This window comes from Dreissena polymorpha, chromosome 5, assembly GCF_020536995.1.
Source record: "Dreissena polymorpha isolate Duluth1 chromosome 5, UMN_Dpol_1.0, whole genome shotgun sequence".
NCBI lineage: Eukaryota > Metazoa > Mollusca > Bivalvia > Myida > Dreissenidae > Dreissena > Dreissena polymorpha.
In genome coordinates, this window is record NC_068359.1 from 105,661,692 (window position 1) to 105,681,375 (window position 19,684).

Sequence of the window (19,684 nt, forward strand, 5' to 3'; positions counted from 1 at the left end):
GGTGGTATATCAGTGTTTTTTATGGCAATTTCGGGGCCGATATTCGGCCCCAATTCCCCTAAAAAAAGATTATATATTTTTCCCCAATTTTGTAGAAAAAATCCCCTCCAGAAGTAAAAAAAAAAAAAAAAATGTTTTTTTTTTTAGCAAGAACTGTCTACTGATAAAATTTATATATCTCAATTTATTTCATAAACAACCAACAAAGTATATAACTATAATTTATAATAATTTTTATTATTATAAAGAGTTAAATTAAATTAGTTTTTCCCAAATCAGTGGACTTTTCACATGAATTGCATTTTTTTCCCAAAATGGCCAGGAACAGGCCTGATGTATCTATATGGTGTCAATATTTGTTGATAAAAACATTCCAATTTGGTCCATTTTATTGATAAAAAAATGTTCAAATTTGCCATTTTATCTATTAAAAAAATCCCAATTATACTCAAATTTGCTAGGGAAAACTGAGACTGTGAATGACGGCTGAACTGTCTGAAACAAATGTTGAAAAAATCATTGATATATATTTAAGAAAAAGGACAGAAACATTCAGCTGTGAATATTACATTCATACATACACGTGTATACATATAATAAATATCATTACATATAAAAGAGTGAATTTTTAATTTTCCCCTTTTCCTAAAAAACGACGCATTTTTCCCCTTTGGACGGGCCCCGCCACCCTTCCCCTGTAGGTGAAAAAAAAACACTGTATATAATGTGCACTGGAGTTACATAGTATATGTATTACACAGGAGTTAGGTAGTATATGTAGTGTGCTGGAGTTATGTAGTATATGTAGTACACAGGAGTTAGGTAGTATATGTAGTATACAGGTGTTATGTTGTATTTGTAGTACACAGGAGTTAGGTTGTAAATATAGTACACAGGAGTAAAATTGTATATGTAGAACACAGGTGTAAGATTGTATATGTAGTACACAGGTGTTAGGTTGTATATGTAGAAACAGGAGTTAGGTACTATATGTAGTACACAGGTGTTAAATTGTATATATAGTACACAGGTGTTAGGTTGTATATGTATTGCACATGAGTAAGGTTGTTCATGTAGTTCACAGGAGTTTGGTAGTATATGTAGTAAACAGGCGTAAGGTAATATCAAGAAGCATTTCGAGAACATTTGTCTCTAAATATATCTTTGTTGAGTTCAGAACTGTTTCACATGGTATCAAAAACAAGGTCATTGGGTTCAATAAATTTAATGAATAAGAACACTCTTGAGGCCACAATGTCTCTGAATATTTGTTCTAATTCTAATGATATATTTTACGAGACCTTTAAAGGTGTTGTATTTTATGTCCCCCACCACTATAGTGGGGGACATATTATTTTTGCCCTGTCTGTTGGTTTGTTGCTTTGTTTCTTTGCGCCAACTTAAACATTTGCCATAACTTTTGGAATATTGAAGATAGCAACTTCATATTTGGCATGCATGTGTATCTCATGGAGCTGCACATTTTGAGTGGTGAAAGGTCAAGGTCATCCTTCAAGGTCAAAGGTCAAATATATGGGTCAAAATTGCTTATTTAATGTACAATTTTGCAATATTGAAGATAGCAATTTGATATTTGGCATTCACGTGTATCTCATGGAGCTGCACATTTTGAATGGTGAAAGGTCAAGGTCATCCTTCAAGGTCAAAGGTCAAATATATGGGGACATAGTGTTTCACAAACACATCTTGTTTAAGCTTAGATTCCAGGGCGTTTGGTCCACTTGTTATAATATTCAGTGGTTTTGTAGTCAAAAAGCACTACAGATGTAGCTGGTTTTGGTCCTCATGCAATCTCTGGCTGAATACAATATTAGCTTTTGTTCAGGTTGCTTCCATATCAGTGTTGACACGGAGCATAATTATCGTATCATGGTTATTCAGCGCTCGAAACTGTCATTTGCAAGGTATATGTTCAATCTTGGCATTTTGTTAAGGACCAATCAAAACATTAAGGTCGTAATCAGCTGTTTGCATGTAGACAGGCGCGCTCTTGTTTTGTGCCTGTTTGTATATCACATTGACGCTTATGTAGTGTGACAAATATTGCCCATGCAACCCATGAAAACATCCTCTCTCTGAATTTTACATGATTCTAGCTGTCAATCTATTCCATAATTGTATTCAAAATCATAATCAGTGCTCAGAAGACGAATACACACTTTCAACATGGAGTATTTAATAACTGTAATCTTGTTACAGATCTGATCAATACTAACCTATCTCAACAATTTTAGTGCAGTACATGTTAATACAAGGTAAACAATTTGTGTTAATTTAGAGAAAACATTTGCAATATTATGTAAAAATGCATTAGAAATTATTTAACAAATTGTCAAGTTCTCAATGTTTTCTGCTCTTCAAAGTTTTTATGCAACAAACATATACTTCAACATATTATATGATGTATAATTTTTGCACGCTTTTAATCAGGACAAAGGATTAACATGAAATACATGATAACTGTTTATTTGTAGGTAGAATTTGTTAACTTCATGTAAAAATTGCCCAGTAGGTTTCAAATACATGCAATAATGTTTCATTTCAATAATATCTAATATATGGATGTAAGACTTGATGCAACATAAAAATGGTAGATAAATAACAAGTTTGAATGATATCGCCAAGCTATGCTTATGCATATTTATCTAGATGAGTAACCAGACACATAATATTGTGATCGTGATCCATGGATCCCGCGAACAGCGACATAACGCATCTGTGGATATGAATTTTAGGAAATAAATATAAGAAATGAAGGTAAACAAAGAAAAGTAGTGCACACTTAGATTTAGAGCATGTAGAACGTTTCTTTTAAATCAACATGCAAAGTGGTGCATACCCCTTCTGCACCAACCCTTTCCGTTCTGCCTTGCCGCTGTGCCTGGAAATAATCTTGGGGAAAAACCTGAGTTATATAATTGCTTTTACGACTTATTCCTCTTCAAACTTATGAACTAGAGTGTTATATTGTGGTACTGGTTTAAATTGAACAGCCTTACACTTCAACAAACGATATGGAAGAAAATTATGTCACCTACTATATGCTCCTTTGTCTGTCGTCCATCTGTCAGTGCATGCATGCTATTGGGATACTGTCTGTTGTCCATAGTGTGTTTCCCAGGAGGGCAAAGGGGCATGGCGCATTACTTTCAAAAAGGGCATTTTAGCGCGCAGTTTAGGCAAAAAAAGGGCAAAAACGTTCCCTGAATACCTGAATTACGGGGAAACATGTAATCGCATCAGAAGCAGTTGTGGAAAAAAAAATTTAAACAAGCACATTTAATGGTAATAGATGTATTTAACTTACTATGATTTATATTAATATATTTACCTTGCAATGTACATTTAAGTTCCAGGCTGTTTCAATAAACTGTACAGCACGACAAACATAATAAAGCAATATATGCATATGAATCTGATTATACACAGATCCACTAACATATAAATGAAACCATGTTTGTCTTATCCCATTTTCTAACAATAATCTCGACATATGTTTAAAATAACATTGCGAGTAAATTAATCGCTAACAATATGCAAACACTCGTTTCTGTGACATGCATCCACGAGGTAGATTACAAATAAATAAATAATATTGTTGCTATCTAAAACATTTTTATGCATCGTTGATTATCACAGACATTTTATTAATTCCTTCTTAATGTATAATCTCCATCGTTAATTCGATCGTTTACGACGTTATTTGCCATTTTTGCCGAGTCACAATTTAATTCTGTATAGTCCGCCATGTTCTGTTCTGTTCTGTGTTCTTCTTGAACCCCCTTTGTAGAGGAACCAAACAATCGTTTGTAGACAGTGAATAATCCTCCACCAAATATAAACACTATATTACACGTTCACACTATTCACTCCTTAAATCACACACCTTTCACTAGAATATAAGTCTATCCACTAATCGCGAATATATGCGACTTAGAACTGTACGCGCGATTTTTCATTAGTTGTTAAAATATTAAATGAGATAAAAATAAAAATAAATCATTAAATGAATTTACGGAAGGCCGGAGAGTGCTTCTGTACATACATTAGAATTGTATTGCCTTGAATAAAAATACCCAATAAACACTATTGCCAGTTTAATTAAGAATTATGCCCTTCTTTAGTTTGTTTTTTGTGTGTGTTTGGTACGGGGTGGTCGCTGGCTTGCATTGGTCACCAAGAGCAACTGACGTGTCCTGTCCAGACCGTACAACAACCGTCCACAATGCTTCTCAAACTCGTGAAATTCTGAAGACAAATGGGTTTTCAGGAAAGTCTTTAAAGTTGGCCAACTGTTGATGAGTATGTAGAGCTGTTCGTCTACGGGTAAAGTATTAAATGAAGTCTCTGTTATCGCCCCCCACTGTCGTTCTATGTCTACCATAATTGACTGTCTAACACTATGTAGGGCACTACACTTGAGCACAAAATGTTCTGCGGTTTCGTTCTCTTCACCACACATCTGACATGTTGGGTTTATGTCATACTGGTTAAAGTTCTTACGTTTTGTTTGGAGCATGTAAGTCCCTGTGAGTAACCGTACCTTTGTTTTTAACCGTTCTGACTCTCTGGCCGTATATTCCAATGAGAGCAAAGGGAGAATCTTACCAGGCACATACTTATCTTGTCTCAGGAAAAACAATGTAGAATATAAGGGTGTTAAACTGTCTATTTGATCACTCCAGTAGCTATGAACCGCCTTGAGTACACGTGTCTTCCATTTTCCCTTCTTGGGTGTGTTGTCAGCTAAGTCAGCAACAGTCCCCAACTCGTACTTCCACATTATATGCTGAACTTGTATGAACCAGGATGAGCTGTCAACTGATTTAAAGCTAATCTGACGTTCGAGTAGCGCCCACTCAATACTGTTTCTATCTTGCGAGCATATAGTATGTAAGAAGGTCAGTGCCTGTATGTGAATTTGTGCTTCGATCGGTAAAAGTCCGGATAGAAGATATACTGCCGCATTGGCTGTGTTGTCTGGTAGTCTAAGAATTTCTTTAACAAACTTTCTTTGGAATGCTTCGAGACAGTTTATAATGCGTTCAGGAGGTAATAACAGTTCCAATCCGTATAAAAGCACGGGAAGAACATAAGATTTGTAAAGATGAATTATGGACAGTACATTTAGTCCCGCTTGCCCTTTGTAACCACTACCGAATATACTATATGCTTTCCTTCTTGCTTTTTTAAAATTTTCATCCACATTAACTTTTTGGTTGTTCAGCATAGAGTCAGTTCGTATAATACCGAGATGTATAGCTCTTTGCACAGATGGAATTTCGTCATTGTTCATGAAGAGGGGAGTAGACACGCCCTTTTTACGTTGGTGACTAACATGGATATGCACGCTCTTGGTAGGCTGTAACAGGTATCGCTCCATATTGGCGAATTCTGCTGAAATGTTTAACAGTTCCTGCGCTTCATTGGCCGTTTCGGCACATAAGCATATATCGTCCGCACAAGCACTGGCCGAACAGTTGACGTCACCAATAGTGGATCCCACCCTGGCTTCTTGTAGGCGATCAAGCAGCGGGTTAACGTAGACCTTGTATAGGTCGGTGCTCAGTACTCCACCCTGCCTAACGCCCTGCTGAACACTGAACTCAGCCGAGACACGCCCCTTCCACTTAACTGCACTAGTGGAGTCCCTATGGAAGCTATCGATTAGGCACCAATGTTTGTCGTATACTCCAATGTGACCCAGTCGTCGCATAAGGTGTTTGTGGTCTACTACATCAAACGCAGATCTCGCGTCCAGAAAGATCAAGTGCATTTCGGATCTATTGTCATGACATTCACGATACAGTTCTTCTACTATAAAAGCTGAATTTAGTGGTGAAGAGTTCTTAGTAAAGCCCCGTTGGAATATATTCTGGCTGCTCTTTATGTTTGGTGCTATCCTATCGCGCAGTATTGCTTCAATGACCTTGCCAATCACCGGTAGAATTGTTATGCCTCTATAGTTCCCTGAAACATTGGGTTCACCTTTGTTTTTGAAAATGGGAGTCACCACACCTCTCTTCAAAGCCGCAGGAAACAGTCCACTAGCAAATACATGGGATACAACCTTTAAAAGATACTCAAAGGTGCTGTCTTCACAGTTCAATAAATGTTCGACTGACATGTTGTAAACATCAGGCGCTTTACCAGTATTCAGACTTTTAACTGCTTTTTCAAGTTCAATTTTAGTTACAGGTTGGACGTATTGATTGCGGTTCATATTCACAGTCAGTTCGTATTCGATATTGACGATTTCATCATATACATTGTCGAAAAGTTCATTGGCAGCCTGTTGCCCAAGAGCTTCAAAATGATCATGAAAACCACATAAAATTTTATCTTCTTGGTACCGTTGGTTACCTACGTATAAATCAGTAATAAACCTGCCCTGCTTGTTACGTTGGCTATTCACTAGCTTATGAAATGTTCTAGAGTCATATTTCCTGCTTTCAATTATCTTCTGTTTTAGTTCATAGTCTTTTTTCGCAATTGCCTGCCTAACACTGGATCGTAGTGCCCTCTTAGCCAAGTTCTTTTCAGTTAATAAACTACTCTCTCCACGCGGTCTACCCGCCCGCTTCCAAGCTTTGTATGCATTTTTCATGTTCATGACATTGTCTCTAATTTCTGGGTTCCACACCTTTAACTTAGGTTTAGAATTAAACGGTTTCCTTCTACTGGCAAGATTTGACGCAGATTCACTCATAAGCTCACAGAAATCTTTAACAACCTCCTCGACATTATCATCATCAATTTCAGTTTCTAGGGTTGCGAGACCGTCCTTGACCCTAATGGAATATACGTGTTTATCAATAGTTCTCCAGTTCACCCTAGTGCTTATTACGCTCTCTTCTGGCTTTATATTTAAAGTAAAATTACACAAAAGTTCAACCTTTATAGGATAGTGATCCGATGTATTTGTCCGCAGGTCATTAAGTACGACCTTTCTTGAAGTGATTAGCACTGATGGCACGTTGTACAGAAAAAAGTCTATCTCGGTGCACTCATTGCCTCGAGGGTCAAGGTATGTTTCCCCAGAATTCTCAAATTTAAGATCAAAGTCATTTACCAGTTCTTTCAAGTAATTAAGTCTTCTAGATCCATGAGCCCCTCCAAGATTTTCGTTAAAGTCGCCGCCCAAAAGGATATAATTGTCAGTGTTATATTTTAAAATGATTTCCCTTAACTGGTCCACACAATCGCAAAACTCGGTCACATTACCGCTCAACCCTCGACAGGGCATGTATACAGACACTATGACTAATCCCTTATTGTCCTTGAAGTTAGAAAGTTGCAAACATTGAATTCTGTTTCCTCCGTCGTCAAGCACGGTCACTTTTGGATCAAGTTCTTTCTTCCATAAAACACCTACCCCGCCAAAACCTCGCGGAAGCTGTGTAGGCAATAATGGGTCATTGTAATCTGTACCTTTTCCAACAGAGTTTATGTTTTCGTGAACTTCACTTAAGAGATCAGTTTGAGACTGAAATAGCCAATGTTCTTGCACAAGTATAATATCGTTACACTTAAAAATGTCCGCTATGGCGAGTGTACTAGTCACAATGTTCTTACAATTAAAAGAAGCTATCCCTAACGTTTTTGGAGACTCGCTACTAGGTTCAAAACTAACACTCGATTCCGACTGTTGCGCTATCTGGGAATGTTCCGATGTTTGACGTGGTACAAAAAAGGATGCTGATCAGGAAAGCTCCTTACACTAGTGCCCGCCGGTAGATACATCAACGGTTGACCATGGACATGTCCAGGCACTACTGACACACGTTCGCTATCACTGTCTATACTGTTGCGGTTCGGTACACTCTCTACTCTGTCGCTGTAGTGCATTGCTGTAGAAACCACACTTGTCGTTGACAACGTAACAGGGGGACAGCTGTTAATGTTCGTAAGGACCGGCGCAGCGCAAACACTGGCGGCGGCTGTCGAAACCACCCTAGTCGTTGACCGTGTTACAGGGGGAACGCTGGTAATGTTCGTTATGTCTGGCATATCACAAACACTGGCGGCTGTCGAAACCACACTAGTCGTTGACCGAGTTACAGGGGGAACGCTGCTAATGATCATAAGGTCCGGCGTAGCACAAACACTGGCGGCGGCTGTCGAAACCACACTAGTCGATGACCTTGTTACAGGGGGAACGCTGTTAATGTTCGTTAGGTCCAGCATATCACAAACGCTGGCGGCTGTCGAAACCACACTAGTCGTTGACCGAGTTACAGGGGGAACGCTGCTAATGATCGTAAGGTCCGGCGTAGCACAAACTCTGGCGGCGGCTGTCGAGACCACACTAGTCGTTGACAGGGTTACAGGGGGAACGCTGTGAATGTTCGTAAGGACCGGCTTAGCACAAACACTGACGCCGGCTGTATGCACACCTATATCACTCGCGGCTTCTAGTACACGATTGCTTGAAACAATATGGCTCTTATTGTGCCGAACAGGGATATTCTCGCACTCAGTATCATGCAAAAAATTGTCTTTAAATATAAACTGCTCAAGTTCATTTTCTATTTTGTCAAAAACAAAGTTAGTTAGTCTGTCTTGTAATTTAGTCAATCTAGCCTGTATCGTGCTATTAAAGCCAGTCTGCACTTTTTCTCGCGAAGACTCGTTAGGAATTGGATCGGCATCATGCCGCTTATCATTAACACATTCTCCCGCCTCAAGACGTTCAAGTCTCTTAGCAACCGTTTGCAGTGTAATTTGTAATTCTTCATTACGGGCTTCTAAACGTTTACAATAGGATTCTAATTTATTAAGGTCTTTAAGTTTTTCTTGGTTTTTAAGCTGGAGTATCTTAACCTCTTCTTCCTTTTTCTTTACTTTCAATTCACGTTCTCGTATATCACTCAACTTAGTTAAACAAGAACATTCTGCGCTGCTAACTTCAACACTCTGCACTAGCTTCTGCCTGGAGGTATCGTTACTACTTTTGCGCGACTCGACACTTGCAGCACTAACAGTAGTGATTATCTCTGACTCTTGTAACTGACCACTGTCCATTTCATCGTGTAAGATATCGAGAGCCACCGTGCTCTCTGTTGCCTTGGTTACCTTTGGAATTTGTAAGCGCAAATTAGAGTCTGATTTAGATTTTGACATAAGTTTAGGTTGGTTCTTTTTGTCAATATGCGATGCAACACAGTATGTTTTTAAAGACGTTTGCTCATCAAGGCTAACACCAGTTTGTTCGCATTCATTTAACGTTTTAGACGGTGTACTTGTGTCAGAAGTTTTACAAAATCTACAGCAAAACGACTCGTCGTGAGACGAAGCCAATTGTTCAATTTCATCTTTTTTAAGCTTTTGGCAATGATAATGGATCCAATGAGAACCTTTGGTACACAGCACACTATTTGTTTTGCATGCACGGTTACAACCTGGGCATTTATCAGAGTCTTCTCTACAGTTATTGATGGTTATCGCTGCACCAGCTGCAGACAGAGCATTTGTACTTTGTTTTGAAAGAAATTCGGTCAACTTTTCAACCAGCAGGTCATTAAACACTTTCAAATCTATATTGTTGCTTACGCACAGAAAGTCTACAATAGCATTTATATTTGGCATATCTTCTTCCAGAAATTCCATACAGTTTTTACCATTAAGGAGAAATCTACTTGTGGTTACATAAATGTTGAGCGTATACCTGACACCATCGGCTTTAATGACTCTATAGACCCTTTTGGTTCGATTGACTCCAGTATTATCAAATGTGTCTGTGACTTTCACGTTACAATTTTGCTCAGACAGTTTATTAAAATACTGAGAGAGTGCAATATCAATTAATTCAAACAGCACTGCGTCGGTTGAGAAGACTATATTGCCTTCACTGAGTTCGTATGATACGACATGAGCTCTTTGAGCGGCCTCAAGTTTGTTCCTTAGCAATTTGTCGATGTTCAGGGCATAGTTTTCAAACTTCTGTGTTTCTGCTTTCGGCAGAGGTTTCCTATTTCGAACTTCCAAGGCCATGCTTACCATACGACCACCCCTCACGTACCAATAATATGAATTAATCAAAGGATAAACAGTGATATTTTCAAGCTGGCTCTCACGACCTGCTATCAAGTGCAACAATGTTGCAATTAGAAAAAGATACACAATCATTAAGATAGCTTAAGAAGGGACAACAACAGTTTGCCTACAATAACCCATAGGGACGACAGTAAAGCTACTTGAAAAATATAAAAGTGTCTAAATTTGAGGACACTAAACAGTGTTATTTCCACACCAGCACTCACGGCCTGTGACCACGTGCAATCGGTAAAAGTTACAAAATCATAAAAGCAGTTTAAAAAACAACAAATTGTCTACAATAAAACATTGGGGCAGCGATAAAGCATCTTAGAATGTCATAATAGGGTCTGATTTGAGAACCCTAGGCAGTTTTCTTTTTTACACTGGCACTCACAATGCTGCAATCAGTTAAAGTTACAAGACCATTAGGATAGCTTGAAAAAAGAAAACAACAACAATGAATTGCCTTCAATAAAACATAGGGATGATAATGAGGCTTCTAAAATGTCATAAAAGGACTAAATTTAGACCCCTAGAAAATTTTCTTTTCACACCGGCACTCGCTACCTGCACCACGTGCAACAAAGTTATTCACAATAAAAGTTTCAAAGACATAGAATAGCTTGGAAACTACGAACTATATACTAAAATGTCATAAGAGGGACTAGATTTAAGGACCATAGACAGTTTTCCTTTTCACAACGGCACTCGCGAACTGCACCACGTGCAACAAAGTTATTCACAATAAAAGTTGCAAAGTCATTAAAAGCTTAAAAACTACGAATTATCTACAATAAAACATAAGCACGGCACTAAGACTACTAAAATTGTCATAACAGTGTCTATATTTAGGGTAAAAACAGTTTTAGAATGTCCAAAATAAAAAAAAATCCAAGATGGCGGCCAATATCGATTTCCTTTGTCCACGTACACACGCAGTTATTTATCTACACCGAGCACACAAAAATTGGGAATTTGGGCAAATAACAAAAGTCCTGTCTTTCTCTTATAGCTGTTCCTAGTATTGCCGCATCTCCTCCACCCGAATAATAAGTTAAAAATCAGTTAAAAATTTAAAAATCTAAGAGCATAAAAAGTACGTCCTTCCACCACAACACCGCCACCGCTATTTTGTTGAAAAATGTCAAATGATGTAAGCGACAGGGGGCCGTTTCATCAAGAATTACGTATTTTTATACGATTGTAAATTATGTATCGAGATTAATGTAGTCGTTTACGATTTTACATAAACTCCGTTTCATCAACGAAATCGTAAATGCAACATACATAAAATACGACTACTTAAATATACGTATTTTGTAACCGAAAAAAATAGTGACACAGTCTGAAAAATTGCATGACGTAATTTTCGCGCGTTCTGTCAGCTAAGGAAAATATCGCACAAAACATTACTCCTATAAATATGAGGTCGATTAACGTCTAATTATTTGGACTAACAAAAACAATGCTAGTTGTGAATCGAAACAAAAACAAACACTGGAAAACAACGTGTAGACCGGTGTGGAAGGCTACCGATTGCTGTTTGGCCGACAGTATACTCTCCTTCCGTTACTAAACGCAAAAAGAAGTTATTTCGGATGGAGACGGTTGAAATGTGAGTTGAGAACAATTGCAACGAGAATAGCATCGAGTTTTTCATCAAAAGTCTCCGAAGTTATGATTTTATCGTAAAGGAGTACACATTGCCGAGCGAAAAGTGCGCTTGGTATAACATAGCCTCCGGCATTATTGATTAAAACTGACACGGGGTTATTCACGCATGACTAATTCACAGCGTTGGAGCAGTCAAAAAGACCTACCTATTAATTGAGAACTGTTATAGATTAAATCTGCTCAATTAATATAGTCGATTAGACGTGACGTCTCTCGAGTAAATCAAGCACAGTCGGAGCGTCACAGACAATCAAGGAAGCTGATTTTGCGGACCAAGTTAGATCGTAAGGCAATAAAGATGTTATCGATAAGGGCGCGTGGCGAAATTTGCCTTTGAAAAAAGGGCACGTGGCGAAATTTGCCTTTGAAAAGGGCAGCGTGGCGATCCGAGAGGGCGGCGTGGCTTTTCGCCACGCTAAAATGGCCTGGGAAAAACACTAGTCCATCCAACAGTGGATGCATGCTATTGATGAACTGTCTGTCATCCATCTGTCAGTGCATGCATGCAAATCGGATACTGTCTGTTGTCCATCCGTCAGTGCATGCATGCTATTGGTATGTTGTCCGTTGTCAATCCGTCAGTGCATGCATGCTATTGGAATACTATCTGTTGTCAATCTGTCAGTGCATGCATGCTATTGGGATAGTGTCAATTATCAATCCATCAGTGAATGCATGCTATTGGGAGTCTTTCTGTTGTGCATCAGCACATGCATGGATTGGGATACTGTCTGTCATCAATCCGTCAGTGTATGTATGCTATTGGGATTCTTTCTGTCATCAATCTGTCAGTGTATGTTTGCTATTTGGATGCTTTCTGTCTCTCATCAACAAATGTGTGCATGATTTCTGTGTCTGTCTGTGGTCAATGTGTCAATGCTTGCATATTATTGCGATAATGTCTGTCCTCAATCCGTCAGTGTATATATGTTATTAGGATTCTTTCTGTCGCCCAGCGGCAAATGCATGCATGCTATTGGGATACTGTCAGTTGTTAATCCATCATTGCATGTATGCTATTGGGATACTGTCTGTTGTCAATCCATCAATCTGTCCGTGAATGTATACTATTGGGATACTGTCCACAGTTATTTCATCAGCTCATGCATGCTTTTGGTGTACTGTCTGTGGTCAATCTGTCAGTGTGTGCATGCTATTGGGATTCTGTCTGTCATCCATCCATCAGTGTATGCATGCTATTGGTGTACTGTCTGTCATTCATCAATCAGTGTATGCATGCTTTTGGGATACTGTCTGTTATCCATCCATCAGTGTATGCATGCTATTGGTGTACTGTCTGTCATTCATCAATCAGTGTATGCATGCTTTTGGGATACTGTCTGTTATCTATCCATCAGTGTATGCATGCTATTGGGATACTGTCTTTCATCAATCTGTCAGTGTATATATGCTATATATATTTGGATTCTTTCTGTCACTCATCAACAAATATGTGCATGCTATTTGTGTACTGTCTGTGGTCAATCTGTCAGTGCTTGCATGCTATTGGGATAATGTCTGTCGTCAATCCATCAGTGTATATATGCTATTAGGATTCTTTCTGTCACCCATTAGCAAATGCATGCATGCTATTGGGATCCTATCAATTGTTAATCCGTCATTGCATGCATGCTATTGGGATACTGTCTGTTGTCAATCCATCAGTGCTTGCATTCCATTGGGACACTGTCTGTTGTCATTCTGTCAGTGCATGCATGCTTTTGGTGTACTGTCTGTCATTTATTCGTCAGTGCATGGATGCTATTGATGTACTGTCTGTCATCCATCCATCAGTGCATGCATGCTATCGGGATACTGTTCATTGTTAATCTGTAAGTGCATGCATGCTATTGGGATACTGTCCATTGTCAATCTTTCATTGCATGCATGCTATTAGGATACTGTCTGTTGTCCATCTGTCAGTGCATGCATGCTTTTGGGAAACTGTCTGTTGTCCATCAGTCAGTGCATTGGGATACTGTCCGTCATCCATCCGATACAGTCTGTTGTCAATCGGTTAGTGCATGCATACTATTGGAATACTGTCAATGTGTCATTGCATGCCTGCTATTGGTGTACTCTGTTGTCCATCCGTCAGTGCATTAGAGCTGCAACGATTCACCAACAGCTCGATTTGATTCGATTTCAATTTCAGACACTCGGATACCGATTTTTTCAATTGAATTCATCTTTAAACCTAGTTTTATTATAAATTCACTCTTCTGCCTCAAAATAAACATTGCTGTTCAAAAGTGTCGCATATCTTTGGCATTTGTCAAATTGTGTGTTTGTTTGATATAGTTTGGTTGGTTCAACATTGTTTTAAAAACTGTTGAAAGTGTGTTAAAATAAAAATTTGTAAGAAATATTTTGCAAGAAACTGTCAATTGTCTTTCAAACTATGTCAATATTTCAATGAAACACATAAAAAAGAAAAGCAAATTAGGACTCAATTTTATTATAAAAAACTTCTGACTAGAAGATTGTGTTGAATACACAATAATATATAATTAAATTAATAATAATAAGAACATCTAGAATCAGTGGAGTGATAGTATTATTACTATTATACTTATATCCAAATCCGCTGAAAGCACGTCTACTATTGTGCCGTGACAGCGTCACCTGTTACCTGTAGGACAAAGCACATTCTCTAATAAACTTAACAAATTCCCAACAGAAACAGAACTACTTTTCTGGCTGGCGACTTGAGTAGTTGCACTTGTGCTACCTCTTAGTCTTGCTAAATCAACGTTATGTTTGCATCCGTGAAGCACAGTTTACACTTTGCTTTATCGGGAGCGCTACCATCCTGAAACCCAAAATACTGCCACACTTTTGAGTTTAGCTTCTTAGGCGCATCTGATAATTTCAATTTGTCGGCCACAACTTGTTCAGCTATTTTGACGCTATTTCCGAAGGTAGACCGTAACGCGCTTATTGATTTGGTGACTAAAGTAATAAGCAGCCAATCGCGCGCATCGTAATTACAGGTAAAGATAAAACCTACACCTTCCCGTATCAAATAGTCAGAATACAGCGAGCTTTACGTATCTATGTATATATATGTCTATATGTTAAAGAATTGAATCGATTTTGGTAGGTTTGGTATCTTAATCGAATCGACGCATTTCGAACCGATTTTCGATGCATCGGATCGAATCGTTGCAGCTCTACAGTGCATACATGCTATTGAGATACTCTCTTTCGTCCATCTGTCAGTGCATGCATGCTATGGGGATGCTGTCTGTTGTCAATTCATCAGTGCATGCATGCTATGGGGATGCTGTCTGTTGTCAATTCATCAGTGCATGCATCCTATGGGGATGCTGTCTGTTGTCAATTCATCAGTGCATGTATGCTATGGAGATGCTGTCTGTTGTGAATTCATCAGTGCATGTATGCTATGGGGATGTTGTCTGTTGTCAATTCATCAGTGCATGGATGCTATGGGGATGCTGTCTGTTGTCAATTCATCAGTGCATGCATGCTATTGAGCTACTGTCTTTCGTCAATCCGTCAGTGAATGCATGCTATGGAGATGCTGCTGTTGTCAATCCGTCAGTGAATGCATGCTATGGAGATGCTGTCTGTTGTCAATTCATCAGTGCATGCATCCTATGGGGATGCTGTCTGTTTTCAATCCGTCAGTGAATGCATGCTATGGAGATGCTGTCTGTTGTCAATCTGTCAGTACATGCATGCTATGGGGATGCTGTCTGTTGTCAATTCATCAGTGCATGCATTCTATTGGTGTTCTGTATGTTGTCCATCCGTAAGCGCATGCATGCTATTGGGATACTGTCCGTTGTTCATCTTTCAGTGCATGCATTAGTGTCAATGTTGGTGTGTCTCTCTACTTATCCATCAAATGACATTTTATGCACCACAGGGTAGTTTTGTCAAAACATGAATATTCCTTAGGTGGAATTGTAAAAAAAGTGTTCCAATTAGGGCTGTCACGATACGCCGTGAGCGTACCGCGGTATATCGTGGTACGACAACACTGTATCGCGGTACGTACCGCGATATTTTACAGAATATGTATCTGTGAAGAAAACAGCAGAAGAACAAGTTTCACAAACTTTATTAAGCTCAATAATCAGAAAATACTGGTATCATAGTATGACTAGAAACTGTAAAAGAAACTGTAATAAACTTGATAGAAGTAGTCATTGTTATTGTTATTCGCGTCTTTTTCTAAAATGTCCGCCATGTTGTTTACAATAGCTGTGACTATAATCTGTGTAAATCGAACGCTTCAAGGGCATGTTTAAAATGCGGAGTCAGCAGGCCCAGTATTGAAAATCCGTAGCGTTCTGACTCTTCCTCAACTTATTCAGAATCTTAAGATAACATGATTCGGAAGTGCCATGCTTTGAACAATCGATATACTAAAGAAAGAAAATAAGAAATAGAATAAACATCTTTTGGATAATTATGAACTTATTTGCAAAGGAAATCTGTCCCTAATTCCAAAAAAGGTACGGACCCATACATCGCCGTATTTTAAACGTAAAAGTTAAGCATCTACCAGTGGAAGTGCTTGCTTGACCTGGATATTAACGGATTATTTATTTAGCCCTTTTGAATCGCTTCTACAGTTTTCAAAACGATATCTATATCAAAATAATTATGTTATGTATTTATATCTTTGCTAATAGAATAATATTAAAAAAACGGTGCGGCAACACCGTACCGCGGTGCGATTTTTTTCACGACATGCACCACGATATACCGATACACCGGTTAATCGTGACAGCCCTTGTTCCAATATTTGTCTGTCTGTTAATTGTTTATTGTCACTGTGATGGCTGAAGAAGGATTTTAATATTTAAACTTTATCTTCTCTTGTTATATTGTATTGTTTCCCCTAAAAAGTTTCTGCAAATTATGTTCTTGTGATCAGTATTTGCTTCAGCATGTGAAACATTGGCTTTCAATAAACTCATATAGGAAAATCTTGCACACTCTTCAAGAAACCATTTAATGCCCTCAAAGCACCCAGGGGTCATGATCACAACAATTTTTGTAGATGACCGCCTTGTAATGTGCTCTAACAAATATAACATCACTAGGCTTCATAAAAAATTAAGAATTTTATTTTGCTATACATGTTATTACTTCAACCCACCTTCTGTATAGGAGCCAGTATTAATCCCCAGGGGCATGATTTGAACAAACTTTATTACAGTAACTGTTGAACAATATGATGCTTCATACCAAATATTTAACCTGTAGCTAATGGTTTCAGAGGAAAAGATTGTTAAGGTGTTTTATAATATGTAAGTCAAAGTTATCAATTTGATCCACTGTACATGTACAGTTTTAAACTCAGGGTAATTAATAGAGTGCCACTATACAATGCTTCCCAACAGATATTACGCAGTTGGACAATTATTGCCATTGCAGGTATTTTTTTAAAGTCTATATTAAATATGTCACTCATGGATTTTTGCCAATGTTGATAAATATGGGCATAATTTAAGCACACTCACGAGAACTACTATGACATATGATGCTACATACAAAATATCAAACTGGATGTTTTGGTGCCATGTTGGGCTATTTGCTAAACAAAATGCTGTTTGATTAGCTACTAAAATACGAATCGCAAAACTAAAGCAGTTTTGTATAGAACTAATAAACATTTATATTATTTCACAGGAGATAATAACTTGTTATAGATAGTAATCAGATAAATGTCTGCATAAAAATTGATTTCCCGAGGGGTGACCAATTTGACAATCACAGCAATTTAACCTGGCATCGAAAAGCAAGCGTCTTTTTAAGTAAACCCCTGATTTCTCATACTGTTATCGTGCATCTGTTAAACACATTTCTAGTATGTAATATTTTATTAAGGAGCAGTAAGACATTTTGCAGCATGTCATCTAGAATTGTACATGTGATATTGTACTGTTGTTCAGAGTTGGTGAAGATGAGCACAGCCGAGCAGCAACAGGCCGCCATAGGTGGAGACTGGGAGCTGGTGAACACAGATGGCAAGACAGTCACCAATAAGGACTATGAGGGACACTGGTGTATTGTCTACTTTGGGTTTACCCACTGCCCTGACATCTGTCCTGATGAAATAGAAAAGATAGTTGAGGTCACAAATATATTAGGTACACACTTCATAAATATCAGTACTTATTTCATATATTTATGTGATACTGTATGTGTAAGTGTTATAATTCTTTATAACTTGCTTTTCGAAAGCAGTGTCTTATTCTAATTATATTGCATACCCGTAAGTTTATTCATGTATGATATTTCAATATCTCTTGAGTGTTTGTAATATTTTAAAAACTATTTTGGTGAAGATTTAATTATGTTTTTTCTAGCTGCTTATGCAATTATTTATATATATTGTGAATGTTTTAAAATCTCTACATCCTCATTTTTCCAGAGCGAGATAACAGTTTACCAAAAATTGTTCCAATTTTTGTCACAATCGATCCAGACCGAGACACACCAGCAATCATCAAAGACTATCTGGCAGGTACAGCTCGCTCTATGACGATCAATATTCACCACTAGCATTTAAGAACATATTTTCTTTACAATTTTTTAACCCAACTACAGGATGGTAAAGAGAGGTCTATATTTATGTAATTTTGTCCCTTCTGTCTGTCTGTCCTGAACTTGTTGGACTGTAATTTCTCCATGAATTGAAGGACTTGAAAAGAACTTGTAACAAATGTTTGTCTGCATGAGTCATTGTGTTGGACACAAAAGGGTACAAATGTTCACCAAAGTGATTATTCTCCCAAACTGATAGGTCTTACAGTTTGTTGCTTTTTAGACTGTTGTCCCAGACTCATGTGGTCCCAGACTCACAAGTCTGACTGTATGTTCTTGTTCTGGCAGACCTTTGTCTTACCTGATAAGTCGTTTTACTAAAAGGTAAGAATATTGTTTCAGAAACCTCATAAGTTTTATGGTATGTGTGTTGTTGTTTCAGACTTTTTTCTCAACCTGATAGGTCTGAAAGTATTTTTGCTGTTAAATACTTTGGGCCCCAATCATAATGGTCAGTTGCGTGTTGTTGTTTTACACTTTGGGTCCTATCCTCATAAGTCTGACATATTGATTGTTTTTGTTTCAGACTTTGGTCCCAATCTGGTAGGTCTTAGTGGCAGCTGGGAGCAACTGCGTGTGATTCTCAAGGAGTTTAAGGTGTACTACTCCAAGGGACCTGTAGACGAGGACGGGGACTATATTGTGAGTAGCCCAGTATAAATACTACTGTACTGCTTACAAATAAGGGCTCACATGCATACATTGTACAAATTAATACATATTTGGCCTTTATTCATAATCAGCTACACTAATGAAATAATGTTAGTTTTTCCCTTGATGCTACAACAGTGGCTTTTCTGGTAGTGAGATGTACACAGAAAAAATATTTAATTGTTGCCCTGTTGATATTTTCTTGGACTCGATAGTAGATGGTCTAACTAAGAAGATGTAATAAGTTAATAAAAATAAATGAAAGATAAGTGGATTAATAATAAGCTAAACTTTTAAGAATTTAATATTATTGGTTTAGGTTTAAATTAATATTTCCAATATCAAGATAAATGAACAGCAGAGTCAAACAAAGTCTGTAAAATTTAAGATTTCAAATAATTATCACAACCCAACAAAGTAGAGGACGTACCATATTAACTCAAATTTTTCAGACACTTACAAACAAAACAATTTTTCCAAACACTGTCTCTCTCACTTCTTTTCTGGAATATACATGGAACTCACAAAAGTTGTTTTTGCTCTTTGGTTTATTTTGTTGTGCAGAGAATAACTCTATTGGTATTGACTTGATCACAAATAAAACCGTTTATATTGGTACAGGATGTTGAGAAGAAATGTAGAGTAAAACAACCATGTTTCTCTTCAATACGCTTGGAGTTATTGTCCATGGATTATTTACTCTGCAGATCATAAA

At 37.8% G+C, this 19,684-nt stretch overlaps 1 protein-coding gene across 3 annotated transcripts in view; it reads left to right on the forward strand.

Moving 5' to 3' along the window:
- The window catches only part of LOC127881865 (protein SCO2 homolog, mitochondrial-like), a 51,957-nt gene that overhangs the window by 31,285 nt on the left and 988 nt on the right, over positions 1-19,684 (forward strand). For all 3 annotated transcript variants that reach the window (XM_052430036.1, XM_052430038.1, XM_052430037.1), the window contains 3 exons: positions 17,664-17,861; positions 18,146-18,238; positions 18,845-18,960. In XM_052430036.1, coding sequence (XP_052285996.1) covers positions 17,664-17,861; positions 18,146-18,238; positions 18,845-18,960 — 407 coding nt within the window. The remainder of the gene's footprint in view (positions 1-17,663; positions 17,862-18,145; positions 18,239-18,844; positions 18,961-19,684) is intronic.